At 37.8% G+C, this 16,284-nt stretch overlaps 1 protein-coding gene across 5 annotated transcripts in view; it reads right to left on the bottom strand.

Annotated features, from left to right (window-relative positions):
* Positions 1-16,284, bottom strand: part of ARB2A (ARB2 cotranscriptional regulator A) — a 351,893-nt gene that overhangs the window by 77,460 nt on the left and 258,149 nt on the right. For all 5 annotated transcript variants that reach the window (XR_010923834.1, XM_067568691.1, XM_067568688.1 and 2 more), the window contains exons 9-10: positions 10,212-10,328; positions 6,337-6,421 (exon numbers count right to left, since the gene is read on the bottom strand). Coding sequence is in view for 4 of the 5 variants with exons in the window: in XM_067568691.1 (XP_067424792.1) it covers positions 6,337-6,421; positions 10,212-10,328 (202 nt within the window). In the remaining variant the exon portion in view is untranslated. The remainder of the gene's footprint in view (positions 1-6,336; positions 6,422-10,211; positions 10,329-16,284) is intronic.

The following is a 16,284-nucleotide window of genomic DNA, read 5'->3' as shown; positions in this document are numbered from 1 at the left end:
TCTGGCAAGGATGAGGTTGCTGTCTTAATCCTGTAACGAATTATGTGAGTGCAAAGCCCTGCACTTATGCAGAGTCCCTTTGACTTTACTGGCAACCTGCATGGAGACAGGGGTCCACCCATTTGGTGTTCATTGCTGGATTGAAGCCTTGTTGTATAAATGCAGATTTGTATTTGTATTTCAACATAAAAATCAGCCAGGGGGAGAAGGCCAGTGAAAAGCATCACTCAAATCTAATGGGTGAAATCCTGGCTCCAATGGGAGCTTTGCCATTGACCTCAATGCAGTCAGCATCTCACAATGATTCTGCATGTGAGCATAGGGACCACAGGTGCAGTGGCCACACAGTGGTCTTTTGCATACCCCGTATACTGCACCAGGGTTCACTTGCATAGGCAGGTGAGGAGACCACCAACATGAGTGCAGCAGGACAGAGCCATTAAATATGCACATCTGCAGACCCAATGGCTCAAAATAATGCTCCTCAGATCTCTTGAAGAGGCTACAGCATGGAGTAGCAGCCTCGGGGAGACCACTGCAGTGCCACATTCTAGTCTTGGTGTGAGGAAGCCAGGGCCAGCTGATATGCACCCATACGCTGTACTGGCCTCTCTCTGAATCAACTATCTTCTTCCCCAAAATCTCAGCTTTCATAAAACATAAAAACTCTCACTGTTATGGTTGTTAAGAAACACTCTGAGGTTAACTGATGCAGAGAGGGCTATGTGAGTCTGAAGAGAGCCTGAAACAATAGCTCAGAGTGGTATGAACTGCCCCATTCATCTGTGAGGACCCAGATGCCCATTGATGATTATTCACTATCAACTTTGCTAGCTATTTTATTCTACATGAAAGAAAGACAATGAGGGACAGAGCGCTGCACAATTTACTGTAAGTAACATCTCATTTTGGTGCCACTTGTAGGTGGTGTTTGGGGGACACCATTGTTTATTTTTTTTCACTCCATCCAAGAAGGAACCAAACCCAGCAAAGCCCATGGACATTCTGAAGCCCCATTAAGAGCGAGTATTATGGGGTGTATATACCCCATGCTGGCCCAGCAATCAAGGAGTTAATGAGTGTACTGCTGGCCAATGCTGTTTGGCAGCCTCAAAGCAGCAGGGAGGATAAAAGAGCTAGGAAGCAGAGGGGCAGGGTGGTTGCCAGAGGAACAAGCAGGCTGGAGAAGTTACTGAGAGACAGCACCCTGTGGAGGGATGACTGGACTAACCGGCTGAAAGCCTACAGAAACCAGGTGGAGGTAGGAAGGAGCTCATGGCACAGCCACAATCACTGAGTCCTGATTCTGCCTGGCTGGCTTAAGGGCCCTGAACTGGAACCAAGTGAAGTGTGTGGCCCTGCATTCCCCTACCACTCCCTGGGAGACTTAAGAACTGAGAGGGCTTCCAGACCTCCTGGGTACCAGGAGCAACTGATCCCACCAGGAATAAAGAAAAAACCCACATGCCCCAGCGGGACTCAAGCAAGATAGAGTGACTGACCACCCTGCCAGACCAAATGACTCTGGTGCAACACTCTTCCTGGCCAGAGGGGGTGCTGTTGCATCAACAAACCAGCTCACAGGGAGCTAAGCTCAAGCAATCAAGCAGCAACATGATAATATTTTGAGTATCTGCACAATCTTCTGTGAGCAGTGCCTCATTTTGGCAACTAATATAGGCAAAGTTTATTTCATGGGCTGAGCTTGGAAGAGAACCACTACCTTTTCCCTCTTCCCCCATCCCCTCCATTCAACCTACAGAGGGACCTAGACCTGCACAACATTCCTGCACTTCACATGCACAAGGAATGGTTACTTGGGCTCTATGCACATGAAATGAATGTAACCCAGTAAGAATATTTCAGGAACGTTCATTGTTATTACCATCAGTTTTCGCCTTCAACATTTATTTATTGTCATCCCTTGCTGTGTTGTCTAATTTGGACTGTAGACCGCTTTGGGTAGGCACCTTACTTTTTATTTATATGTAAAGCCACATGAGCATTATATAAATAATCATAATGTTCTGCTTCTAACTCAAAGCAAAAGAGTTGAATTCAGCACTGGTTAGGAATTTTGCCTAAAATAAAAAATATACAGTGTCTGGAAAATAAACTTGCGATGACTATCTGGTAACAGGAAATAATGCCTGGTAACTGATCTAGAGCAGCATTTGGATTTAAAAGCTTAGAACCTGTCATTGACATCTCCCATTTGTATTAGATCTGCTTCCAGCAAGTAATTTTGGAAGCTTTTCTTATTAATTTGATATTTATGCAGCTGCATAACCCTCCTTTTCCTATCTCCATGAATTTGCTCTTGTACTTCTTTATCATAGAGTACATTTTTAAAACCCGGGTGTCTCTTGAATAAGTGTTTCTCTGGATCAATTTAGTCCCCTCATCCCAGCACCAGTTTGTTTGCCTTTTAATATTTTAATCTTCTGATTTTATGAGTCTTAATCATATTGGCCATGGTTTGCAAAACTGACTAGTGATTTTAGTTACCTCAATTTTGGGATGCCCAACTACACAGATGTTAATGTGTTTCAAGTTGGGCACCCAAAAGTTAATAGCAAAGAAGAATGCATGTAAACTACAGCCTTGTCTACATGAGGAAAATGACTGTAGGAGCTATTCTGGAATATGCTATTTCAGAATAGCTCCATGTGTGAACTCTCTATTCTGGAACAATCACTATTCTGTGTTAATTTATTCCACAGTAGAGTTCTGGTCAATTTTCCTGTGTAGACAAGGCCTAATATATATCTCTCAACTTTGCTGCTAATTTTTCTGAAGAATTAATTCAGCAACGGGTGCTGAAGACTGAAAAGTAACAATGTGGGGCTATGGTTTTTTTTTTTTAAAAGATGCCAATGAGATCCCAGAAATTTCACCAATTAACTTGAGGTAAATAATATTTGTTAAGGCTAATCTAGACACTGTCCTAGGCTGATGTCTAGTGTGAACAAACATTTGGGAAGTGTCCAGAACACACAGATTCAGAATCATTATCCTAGTGCAGGTGGTTACAGGGGTTGTCAGCCCTTGGAGAGATAGGTGGCAAGGTTCTCATAAACTGCAGACTCCTAAAATTATTTGTGAAATCCCAAGGATCTCTGGGTATCTATGTGGACCACCAGTGCCTCCTGAGTATTCCCACAGATCACCTGCCCCTGGCATGACGACTTCTTTAAGACCCTGAGAAATGAGTTGCACAGAACTGTATAGAATATTCTGACTGTAGTCTCACTAATGCTGTATAAAAGGGAACTGACGTCACCCTCATCTGTAACATGCCGCCTCCGAGTATGGAATCTAAAATCACTTTGGCCTCTTTGGGCCACCACACCAAATTACAAGTTCATATCAAATTCACTGATCTCTCTTTTGTAATTACTGCTTTTCAAGTCTCTTTGTCCCCCATTGACTTTCTGTATTCCCTCATCCGATGCTATGACATATTATCTCGCTTTTCCCAAGTTCTCATTTTGTAGTTTTCCTGACCATAATATTCAGCTGTAAAAGTATCTTTATTCTCCTTTGTTCTTAGTTCTATATAAGTAAATATGAATGTGAATGAAAATATTAGCAGCACATATGCTTTAACCGGTCAGTGATACTCTGAACAACCTTGCTTTGTTTTTCCAGTTTGATGACTTATTAATATGACTCTCCAGTGCAGTGCAAGTGTATGGCTGACAGAACTGACTCAACAAGCAGAGGGCTATGACATCAATGAAGGAGAGGTCTGCACACAAACAATTAGTAGCCACCCCACCTTTGAATCTTGATGGGCTGGGTAGCTGGAAATCAGATCCTGTATTATAAAGCTAACACATGGGATGTGATCAATATGCTTCTGGTAACCTTGAACTTATTTCTCAGTACAGACGTAAGTAAAAGGTAGTGTTCTAAGCAGAAAAGAGAAGTGAAATCATTTTTTTTCTGCAAAGATTTAAAAAAAAAAAAAAAATCTTATTGTTCTAATGATTGAAACACTGTTCTTTTTAAATACCAAGAGCAATGCTGCCAATATGTCAGTGTGGATTGCTTCAGTACTACAGTTCTCAGAAAGGAAGAATTGAAGTCCAATCTATCACACAGGATACTAATGCTGTAATATCTCGTAACACTTCACATATTCATTATGGATAGTTTTAATGCAGATTTATATATTAATGAGGATATATAATTAAGCTGTAGTGATTATTAACTGTTTGTCTTTCAGCAATATCTTACAGTGGTCTATTTATAATAAAATATAGAAATATAGTGAACATGAACAAAAACATGTTAGGAAACTGAGAACTCATCAACTGTTATATAATGTTGCACTTATTTAAAGCTCTGATTATATACTAAAGAATAATCAAATGAGTATTAAACATAATTTATGTTTAAGTCATTGTGATCAAGATCTATTTGCAGAATATGTTACGTTTTCTAAAACATCAAAGTGCTGCACATAATGTAAACTTATTTATGACATTAAATATAAAAACCTACATGAAATTATTGGGTGAAATCCTGGCTCCCTTGTAATCAATGGCAAAATTCCCACTAATTTAAATGGGGCCAGTAAAACTATGCCCAATATGACTCATTTTCTTTGGAAATGTAAAGTTCAGTGCGAAGCTTTGTTCTTAACTCATACCATCATTAAAAAGTAAAAATATATATAAATAAATATTGAGTGTCTGTCTTTATTTTGAATATCTTGATTTTAGTTTGGTTATATCATAACCTTTACATTACTGAAATATAATATTATAGACACAGAAACAGGACAAAACCTCAACTGGAGCCTTCCTGGTGTCTTGGGTATATGCTGGTTGTTATTCAAAACACCCGTTATTTACTTACCAGACTGGAATGGCTCTACTGAAATCAACACATTATATATCTTCTCCTCCCCAGTAATATGTGCACAATAGAATAATTAAGATAGGATAATTAAAACAAAAAGTTATCTAGAATTGCTAATTCTGTGTAGTGTTTAATTTTCAAAAATCAATAACTTTTTAAAAAACAATGAAAAGTTTTGTCTATGAATTCTGTTCAGAACTGAAGCTATATTTTAGTTTTCTAATCACAAAAGCAGCAGTTGGATCTACTTATATGGACCTATGTTCCAGTGCGGATCTGACTGCAGTACTGGGGCTGTAATAAGCTCTCAAATAAAATACAAATAACTTTATATATACCAAATAATACAAATAACTTTATATATGCCATCCTCAAAAAACTCTCAAATAAAATACAAATAACTTTATATATGCCATTAAAAAAATCCTGAACTTCATTAGGACTTTAAATGATTTCAAATACATAGTTATATATTAACCTGTAACTTGTAAAATGAACAATTGTGCTTCATGTGTAGCAGTGTCTGATAAAAATTAACACTCCTTTCTTGATATAAAAATTAATATAATGGTGGGTAGAATATTGCCTCTATCTTGTGCAGTATAAATTGTTTAACTATTCTATAGAAATCCTGTAACTGTGTATTTCATTTTTGGCAAATTAAAGTTCAATAGTAGCTTCTTATATTCTGAACTACTATTTCTATATAGAGATCTTCCTGTTATATTTAAAAATTATGTTTCATTAATATCTTCATGAAATTATTACATAACTTTATAACACATTAACAAATGACTTATTATATTATTAGCTTTCATTGAATAAAACACCTATGATTTATGCTTCCATTAATGAAAGACATTACCATTTCAAGAACATCACCAACACAGCAGAAAACCAATTCCAACATTCTGGTATGCTATAATTTCGGTGTACATTTTTGTAATTTGCACTGTCTGTACAGAATAGATCTATATTAACTCGAGCTTCAGAAAGGGTCACTTTTTCATTCACTTGCTCTTTTTTGTATTGTCTTAATATCAAAAGCTGGATGCTTAATGGGGAATTTAGCCCAAAATTCTGAGCTTTCACAATCTATATCACTATTTTTCTTAACCTCCTTAGGTTCCAATAACTCAAAAATTAATCAAACACAAAGAGAAAAAGAGGGCTACAAAACACAAACTAAAGTTGTAAGCCACAGAATTTCAGTACAGGTGTCCTAGACAAAGGCAAAATAAAATACAAAAATTATAAAAATAGAAGGCTATGGTAGGCATTCAAAAGCTAGCCACATATTGTTTTTTTGATTATCATTTAGCCACGGAAGGGTAAAGTAAAAACCAAAGCAAAAATGATTTAAAAAATAAATACATTGATCACATTTTAAACAATCAAACTGCTCACTCATGGGCACGTGACACCATACATATGTACTATACACATACTATAAACAAGTACACATACCTGCAGAAACACGTGGGCAGTCTGGCAACATGGACTCTACTGATGTATCTAGTGGTTCTGAACTAGACACCCAGTTACAACAGTTCTGTAATGTAAGAGGCAATTTTAGGGTGAAGCAAAAATCTAAGCAAAAATAAATCATTAGACTTTATAGATTTAGGCCACAGTTCAGCAAGGTAGTTAAATATGTGCCTAACTTTAAGCAGCAGTCACGATGGGAATTGAAAGGTAGACTGCTTACCAGCTTAAAGTTGGACATATGCCTGAGTACCTTGTTGAATCTGGAAACTTAGTTTCACATGTAGCCAAATATTATAAGTAAAATACCAACGCCCTGATTCCGCAAAAATATTTAAGCATGTGCTTAACTTTAAGTACATCTTTAAGTGCTGCTTTGAATAGGGATGGATTTAAGTGCTTTGATGAATTGTGGTCTATGTGAGGAGTCCCAGTGCCTTGATTAGAGATGGATTTATCTGTTTAAAATTAGTTTAGTGGCTTGTTTAGTGGGAACTGGGCTTGTTTAGTCTGCAAAAGAGAAGAATGAGGGGGGATTTGATAGCGGCCTTTAACTACCTGAAAGGGGGTTCCAGGGAGGATGGGGCTAGGCTGTTCTCGGTGGTGGCAGATGACAGAACAAGGAGCAATGGTCTCAAGTTGCAGGGCGGGAGGTCTAGGTTGGACATTAGGAAAAGGTTTTTCACTAGGAGGGTGGTGAAGCACTGGAATGGGTTACCTAGAGAGGTGGTGGAATCTCCATCCTTAGAGGTTTTTAAGCTGAGGCTTGACAAAGCCCTGGCTGGGATGATATAGCTGAGGTTAGTTCTGCTTTGAGCAGGGGGTTGGACTAGATGACCTCCTGAGGTCCCTTCCAACTCTAATATTCTATGATTCTATGATTAAATGCTTGGCTGAATTGGGCTCTACATTGTCCAACATGAAATTCAAGCCATCTTCTTTGGTAATTGGTCAGTAATTATTTATGACAAATATAAACAATCTCCCATCTTGCTTGCTTGTATTAAGAGGTCATAATCTTCAGGGTGTGATGAGGCAACCTATTGTTGAGACAGCAGCCATGAAGTTGTAAAGCAATAGATTATGACTGGAAGAATATAGTTTTGCAGATTATTATTAAAATAGCTGTCAATTTAGGTAAGATGAACTAGTATAGACATTTTAAAATGTAAATATCAACCTTTCTGGATGTATATTCAATGAATACTTAAGTTTACACTTCAGTCCAAAATTTTGGACTAAAAAGAATTTACTGTTATACCTTGTAAGTATTTTTCTTTACTGGAATTTGTTCAGAGAAGATTGTGTATCAAAATATTAACTAATGTACTTCAAAATTTGTTATTAGAATAGTCGTCTTAATAGCCAAAGTCTGTCATACTAAAGATTAACTGACAAAGCAATGTGGCTGTTCATGGGCCTGTCAGTTAAAATACAAAATCTTCATGGCTTCACATATTACAAACCTATTTCAGAGTTTTGCCTTTGTAAAAACTGAATAACTTCATTTAAAAAAAAAAACTTTCTTGGAAAGAGCCAATGAATTTCTAGACAGATTTCTAAAAAGTCATCCCATCAATCATGACTGCAAAAATGGTTGATTGCTATTCTGGTAAACAAGCATGTATTGTGTATTTTTAGATGCTTGCTGCCCTAGTTGTGCACCATGGAATCCGTCCTAACTGTGGAAAGATCCTTGACTGGTAGATCAAGTGTCTTATTGTATTTCCTTAATTCATTCTGTCTGGAAGAAGATGTCAGCTGTGTTGCAGTGAGGAGAGAATTTCAAAGGCTCCAGTCCCCACCAATAAAGGCCGAGGAATGGCTTTTGAATAGATTTGTCAAGGCAACCCTACTGTTCTGGGACCAGGGAGAGCAGGAACAACATAAAGGAAGGGTTGCTGTATGAGATTAGAAAGTGAAGTTCACAAAGCATGGCAGATTTTTGAAGAAACAGTAGATCAATGAAACTATTGAACTGTGTGAAAAAAAACCCCATGAAAACAAACACTATCCAGTAATGTTATCTTTTTAGTAAAAATGGTTAAAATGTTAGTATTTCCATGTTTCACACAGGCTTTAAGGTTTAAAATAGAGATACATTTTATAATCTGCATGCCTAATTTTAATTAACAGCTGAATGTAAAATTGTAAATGTATGATGGTAGGAATTATAAAAGAAATACGTTTTTGTTAGATATTACATTCATTTGAAATAAGTAAAATTAATATTAACTACTGCTAGAACACTACATCATAGAGTTTGAGATAATACAGAAGATTAGCACACAATTAACCATCTTTTATATACAATGTGACACTTGCCTGTAAGAAATAAGTATTCTCGAAAGCAGTGTCAAGATATGTAAATGGATGATTTGTTTTATCATTCACCATAGCTCCTAATAAATTCAAAAATCATGACTTCTACAGGTACTAAAAATAGGCCACCAACGATACAGGCGAGATAGCTTCAATGAAGAATGACTTTTTAAACAATTCATTCTTTCAATGACAGCAATTAGCACTACAGACAGGCAGTGATTAGGTGTACATTTTAATTATTATCATTCTACCAGTAGCCCTAAACCTGATTAAAGTAAGAGATAGCCAGGTGATGATAGTCTTAATACCACTCACCTACACTTCACATATGTAAAAATACTTCATATAGGAGATTTCCAAAGCTAATGTAAAGTTATAATACTCCATCCACGTTTTAGGCCATTAATCATGCTACTTATTCTTTAATACCTACTTTCTGTAAATGAAATTAAAGCTAATGTACTTTCTCATTCAGACTAAACGTTCAAAGAAAAATGAGTTGTCAGATTCAAATATAGGATTTAACATTTTCAGTTTTACCATGTAACATATATTTTAAGGGTTTGAGTTCATATAAAAAATGGGGATTTTTCTGACAGAGCCTAGAGGGTTTACCATTCTTTATATTTTTAACATTTAAGCCAGAGCTGTCAGATTGCATCCCAGGTAATTATCTATTCCCATCAGTTATGGCCTATAAAACTATAAGGTTAAGTTAGGAATAGGCAGTCTATAAACAATGTTTCAATAAATCCACAAGAAAACTCACTCCTATTAAAAATTACAGGATAAATTAGTTTACATGAGCAATATATATTGTTTGTTTAAAATTTCAAAATAAGAATAGATAAATACAAAAAATATTCCAAATGACAACAGCATGACCTTTATTTGATCAGGAATACAGATTCACAAACAAGAGTTTAGTTGATCTCACATTACAAATTCTTTCTCTGTTTTTTTAATTGCAGCAATCCCATACTTAAGTCTTAAAACGCATAATAAATGTATTCTATTATATTCCATCCACAGAAGAGAAGTTATGCTTCCTGGCCATAAACTAATATCAGGTTAACCTCAGGTCAACTAGCAGTTCCTATATTACAGATGTAATAAGAATAACTTTGGCCTTTTAAAGGATCTTTAAAGTATTTTATAAACAATTAAATCTCATAACACCTGTGTGAGGTAGATAAATTTACACCAGTTTTGCAGATCAGTAAACTGAGGCACAAAAAGGTTAAAGGACTTTCTCCAATGTCACAAAGAAAGCAGAGTCAGAATCCAGGAGTCCTTAGTGCCTCCCAGTACCCTGCTCCTTTTACCAGATGATGCTCCTTACATGACTGAGTTTCAAACATGTTTTTAATCAAAATTATTTCAGGGACAGGTGTGGGCATGCTGTTTAAACAGTTGTTTAACAATGCTCTCTTGTGCATCTTAAAGAAATGGAAGAGTTCAGTATTTAAATACATGTTTATAGAATCATATGCAGCATTGTATGCCCCAACTCTTTTAAAAATCATTCTCACCTCTCTCATCCATTCTCGAATAGTTTTGCCAGCTTCTTGATGCCACACATTGTGAACAGAGTCTGTCAACGCCACAGCAGTTACCTTATTCTTTACATCTGCCTCTCGTTGAATCATCTGTTAAAAAAATATGGGTTTTAAGTTCTTTTTTCACTTGAATGATGTCTGCTTAGTCACAGATAATGATCTTAAATTAAAAGAGACAGAGTAATACAAGTTCAATACTTGACTTCACTTGTTTTAAAGTTTATACAAATCCTAACAGTTCTAGAAATACAGAAAGACCTAATATTTTTGATAAAAGAAATAATACTAACTTTTAACTCACTGAACTATTCAGTCCTATTATTTTCCATGTGGCTTGACAATTCTAGGATGAAAGGTATCATAGTGAAAAAATGGAAGATTCCCTGAGGACACCTTTTACATGTTTTTTTCAAGTTCCTATTTCTGTGCTTCAGGGAAGCTGGTACCTGTGGTTCACTGTAAGCTACTCATGACTATCATCTACTAATTTTCAGTAGATTGCTGTAGTTTTTCTGATGTACAATCTTACTTTGACTTGCATGGGTTTTTCTTTTTCTATCCAATTTAGCTACCCCGCACTCCTACTATGGTCCCAGAATTCTTTGTGGTCTTTCTCATACACACGCTTACCCAGCTATCATCAGAGTCTATCAATATTATTTCGTTTTCTAATATACTTGCCTCCATTAAAATTTGACACTATGACATATCTAAATAATGTGATGACTAAAAACAATAAAATGTTTGCTGCAAATAACACAAATGAACTGAAAGATGCGCTAGAGTTCAACACTAGTCTACAAGACAAAGGAACTGAAAAGGAAGAGTGATATAAAAAAGAGAAACATTTTTAATCTCCTGACCCTAATTGGTAACAACGGATCAAAGAAAATGTAGTGAATTATAGTTCTAGAACCTGCATTTCACAACTAGTGTCTTCACCATTTTATATGTTGTACTAAATGTAATTATTTTTCCAACTTCCTTTCATGTAAATGACTATATGGACAATTTCTCTGTATAAAGCTAGCCTTTCTTTGTTAACACTATCAACTATTTTTCAGAATAACAGAATACTTATCTGAAATGATGAGAGATCATTAAGATGGAGCTTGTGAATGGGTTTTCGTATCATAAACACAGACATAAACATTGAAATCCATACTTTTGATACAGAAGCAATGTTTGTCGATATCCTGTACCAATTGTCTCTCTTTATTTCCTCTAAAGAGTACATAAGCACATCCTTTTCACTCAGTACTACTAATGTTACCACCAAATCACTGCTGCATTTCTACATCTTAAACGATCATGTCTTATGTTTTCCACTTCTGTATATTTTAAAATCAATTTAATCAAAATAATACTCTGGCTAACTGGAAAATATTCACATCACTGCAAAGTGAATCTAGAAATTTTCATACCAGATCAGAGAAGTGGTCCATCTAATTCTTTATTCTCTCTCTGATAATGGCCAGTACTAGATGTGCCAGAGGAAAGTCCAAGATACCATGAAGAATTTTGTAAAACTGTTCATCTTGTTTTGATGGAAGATATGAATGGTGAGAGTGTTACATCTAAAATTATTAAATTTTCTACCATTGCACCAGGCCCCAAATGTGGCTCAAATGCTATAAAACACCCTGTTAAGAATCAAGTCCAAAGACCCACATGAACCTGAGTCACTGCAGTATACCAAATCCTGGGTAATACAGTTCTAATTGAAGACTAGAGGGTGATCTAGAGAGGGCAATTCAGCAGTTCCAGGACCCAAAGCCTTCTGGGACATCCAAATGCTAACAACCATGAGGTGCTGGAGAGACCTGGAGCTAGAGAGAGCTCTTGTGACAGTTCTGCCACAAAAACGAAGGGAAGGCTACAGAAATTTTGCTACCTCTGACGGGGCTTGCCTCCTCTCTGGATACTGTTAAATAACCCTCACCAGAGTTGATTTCCCTCTACAAGTTCATAAATACACTTTTGCACAGTATTTCCCCCTTCCCTTTGTTATGGGGGTGGTGGAAATGCTTGTTGCACCAAGTGGCTTATACTTTAAAAAAAATCCAAGGCAAGGATACCAACAGACTGTCCCTACAAGATCTTCATCCCCAACTTCCCTAAATTATATTGTTTGAACAATGCACTGTAGTATCAATATACTTTGTATAGCTTTCAGAAACACAGCACACACTTTTTCAGCAACTAAAATGAGTTGTAATGTGGCTAGGTGGATCTAATTTAGCTACCTCAAAACATTAGAGACCCATTTTGATAACCTTTGCAAGGATACTGTCTGACTCTTTCACTTTCACAATGCCTACGAACAGTCCAAGTGTTCTATCCTGTTAAGGTAATATGACAGTGCCTTACTAAATCAAGTGTATGAAGTTTAGCGTCCCCCAGGATGGAATGAGGTTTGGGGAAGCAAATTGGAAGATGAATAAATTGGTTCACATGGAATTCTGAAACAACTTTGGTCAGGAACATGGGATGAGGCATGAGAATAATCTTGTCCTTATAAATCATTGTATAAGGGGACCCACCATGAGGGTCTGAATCTCCCCTACCTTCTGAGGGGATATAATGGCCACTAAAAGGTAGTCTTCATTGATAGGTGGCATAGGGAACAAAAGGGAGAGTCCATCAACCATGTTATTACTATATTAAGGTTCCAACAGGGAGGTGACTCCAAAATTGGAGGAAAAACATGAATAAGGTGCTTAACAAAACTAGCCACTGTAGGGTAAGAAAACACAGTGTGGCTCTGAATAGAAAGGAGGAGAATGTGCAAATATTCCTAAGGAATAATAGAAAGTCCAAATTGTTTCAGGGCTAGTAAATTGTCTAATAGCGCTGAAATGAATGTGTCAAAGGAGACAGCTGGTGCTGAGATGACCAAATACAAAACCTCTTCCGGTAAGCTTTATATATCAGTCAGTTGAGGCTTTCCTGCTCTGGAGCAGAAAATTCTGACCTTCAGCTGAACAGCTTCTTTTGGTGAAGTTCAGCCAGCTGGTATAGCATCTGAGCGCTGTTCTGCAAGACTGCGTTGGGCAGAACAGGCAAAGTGATCAGCAGTTACCACTGAGGGGTTCACCAGATCTGAATTCCAGAATTGCCTGGGCCATCCTGGGGCTATCGTGGTCCTCGATCCAGCATCTTACCTTAGCTTTCTAAGGACCATTAGTACCACGGAGATGGGGGGAACACATAAATTATTCCCAGTGTCCAGGGGGTCAGAAAAACATCTAAAAGGGAGTCCAGATGGGAGCCTCTCTGAAGCAGAGCACTTGGCATTTCTCAGTCTGTGGCACATAAGTCTATTTATGGATATTTCCACTTGTGAAAGATGCTGTGAAACACTAGGTCCTTGATCAACTACTCATGAATGTCTGAAAACTGTCTGCTGAAGTGATTTGCTAATGAGTTTTGAATGCCTGGAAAATGCAGGGCCAGAGGTGTGATCTGGTGATGAATACACCACATCCAGAGCCAAATGGCTGCCTGACAGAGTGGAGATGACTTGGCTCTTCCTTGTCTGTTGATATAATGCATAGCTGTGATGTTTAATGTCAGCACCTGGATTGTGGATTCTTGGAATAACAGCACAAATGCTTTGCATGCAAGGCAGTTGGCTCTGAGTTCCAGGACATTTATAGACAGATGAGCTTCCTAAAAGAATCACAGGCCCTGAGTCTGAAGATGATTTAAATGCATTCCTCATCCTTGAGTGGAAACATCTATCACCAGAGTCCTGTTAGGTAGCGGTGCAGAGACAGGCACTCCATTGTACACCTTAAAAGGGTCTTTCTACCAGTTTAACAAGAAGAGGACTTTTTGTGTGGCCATGACCAATGTGTCCATGTGGTGTCTGCTGGATATTACTCTTTGCATGGAGCACAAAGTCTAGCAATCTGTGTCCCATAGGTGCATGAAGCTATATGTCCCAGAAATCTGAAGCATGCTCTTAACGATGTCTTTGCTGAACTTGAAATTGGTCGATGAGGTCTGCTATAATTTGGAAGCTCACTGACCTGGAATCAAATAGGACTCCTATGAACTCTATGTTCTGAGTCTGAGTAAATGTGGATTTTTTGAGTCAGAGCAAGTGTGAATTTTTGTCTGTTGTCTTTGAGGCCCAATGAGGAGAAGAGCTTCAAAGTTACTTGAAAAATGAAAAAACAATGGCAATAAAGACCCCAACCCTTGAACCGTAATGACACCTCTTCCATTGCTCCAAGATGAGTCCACCTCTTGCTTTTACATTATCTTGTGAGTGGGGTCACTAAAGAGAGATGGGAAAGGTGGATGTGGGATAGGAAGGGATTGGAATTGCAATACCCATTGTTGATAATCTCCTGGACCCATTGGTCTGTGGCGAACCCAATCCAGGCTTCCCCCCCAGAAAAAAGACAGTTGCCAAAAGTGAGGAAGAAGTGTTGCAAGCCTCCAAAAGTTCTGCCAGTATCTGGAAGATAGCATGAAACCTGCTGTTGAGAGGAAGATGTTGAGTGCATCATATCTGAGGAAGAGGCAGTGGGTCCTCTGCATAGGAACCTGTGCTTGTTCCTTAGAAGAGATATGAAAGATTTTGAGCTGCTCTATTCTGTTTCCTAAGTACAGCACTGAAAAAAACAACATTGCTTTGCCACCATTAACTGAACATGGGAAAAGAACTGAACTAAACTGGTAAGAAATGGGAAGGTGAAAGCAGACCTTAACGATAAGATGCATAAATTAACAATTGGACACATATTAAAAGGGATGAGGTAATTGTTTACAGTTTAATAGTTTTGCTAAATTGATGTGCATAGAATGTTGGCACACAGCCAAAGAGAATGAATTGGTAGAATGAAGTTAAGCAGTTTAGCCAATGGCTAGTATGTTAGTAGGCAGATGTGGACTGAGGTTAGGAAAAGGTCACTCCAAACGCTGCAGGGAGGGGTCAGTCAGGCATGCTTAATCCAAAACTAGGTGAGGGTCATCAGCCCATAATAAGTACATAGACCATAATAAAAAAAGAACACCTTTGACTGACAGTTCTAGTGGTTGTGATTGGTCTATAAGTATGGATCAATATGGGATGGTTTGAAGATGATTGGAGGATAAGTATGTTAATGACAGGATTGAAAGAATACCTAATTAGAGCAGGCCAAAAAGTGAATATAAAGCAGAGAGCCAGGAGGCAAAAGACAGTCAGTTCATTGGTCAGTCAGATGGTCAGGAGCAAAAGAAGAAGCCAGAAAGAGAAGACAGAGAGGAAGGCAGAAGCAGCGGCAGCAGTGCTGTTGGGACAGAGCAGAAGGACCTTGATGGAGCAGAGGGAGAAAAGACTATGGAGAGTAAGCATGCCAGCTATAGTATAGTGCAGAGAATAAGAACGATTAATGAATGTGTATGTGTGGGATAATAAAGATGTGTGTTTGCGTTATGAATGTTACATTGTTCTATACATATAAAATTTAAGATTGCAGTCAACGCACTGCAGGTGACTGATCACTGCATGCAGAGCATAGCCATTTAGTATGACTCTGTGTTTATGGTTCGGGTACTTTTAGCATGCACCCAAGGACTGCACTAAGGGATTTATGTTTATGTTTTGATTTATGTTTAGATTTATTGTATCAGGGAATAAGTACACGAAATAAAGAAAACACTTTATTTTGAAAGAGTACTGCCTGGGTGTCAATCCTTTGAGTGGAGGGCTGTATCCGTGTCCTCCAGGGAAGAACAGACCTAGTCTGTTCTGGGGAATTTCCTGAAGGGCATAGGGAAATTCTTGGTAAACCCTGACAATTTATCTAGGGTGGGCCACTCATTTCACACCTTGCAAAAACAGATAAATGAGTCAACTGAAGGGACCCTCTGGTAAACCCAAGGAAAGATAATAGGTGTTTTATTGTGGGAGTACCCTAGGTCTGTTTTGGGGGAGTAACAGAGGCTCCAATGAATTATAATAGTATGAAGCAGAGGTTTGAGGCCTCGCTAGCTCTCTCCTTGGGGGTGGAGTTTACAAGCTCAGAGAGCACAAAATGGCTCTAGAATC

The sequence above is a fragment of the Emydura macquarii genome, unplaced genomic scaffold, assembly GCF_026122565.2.
Source record: "Emydura macquarii macquarii isolate MOO-44397 ecotype Brisbane River unplaced genomic scaffold, CSIRO-AGI_Emac_v2 contig_2897, whole genome shotgun sequence".
NCBI classification, from domain to species: Eukaryota; Metazoa; Chordata; order Testudines; family Chelidae; genus Emydura; species Emydura macquarii.
This window is presented reverse-complemented; position numbering and strand designations above follow the sequence as displayed.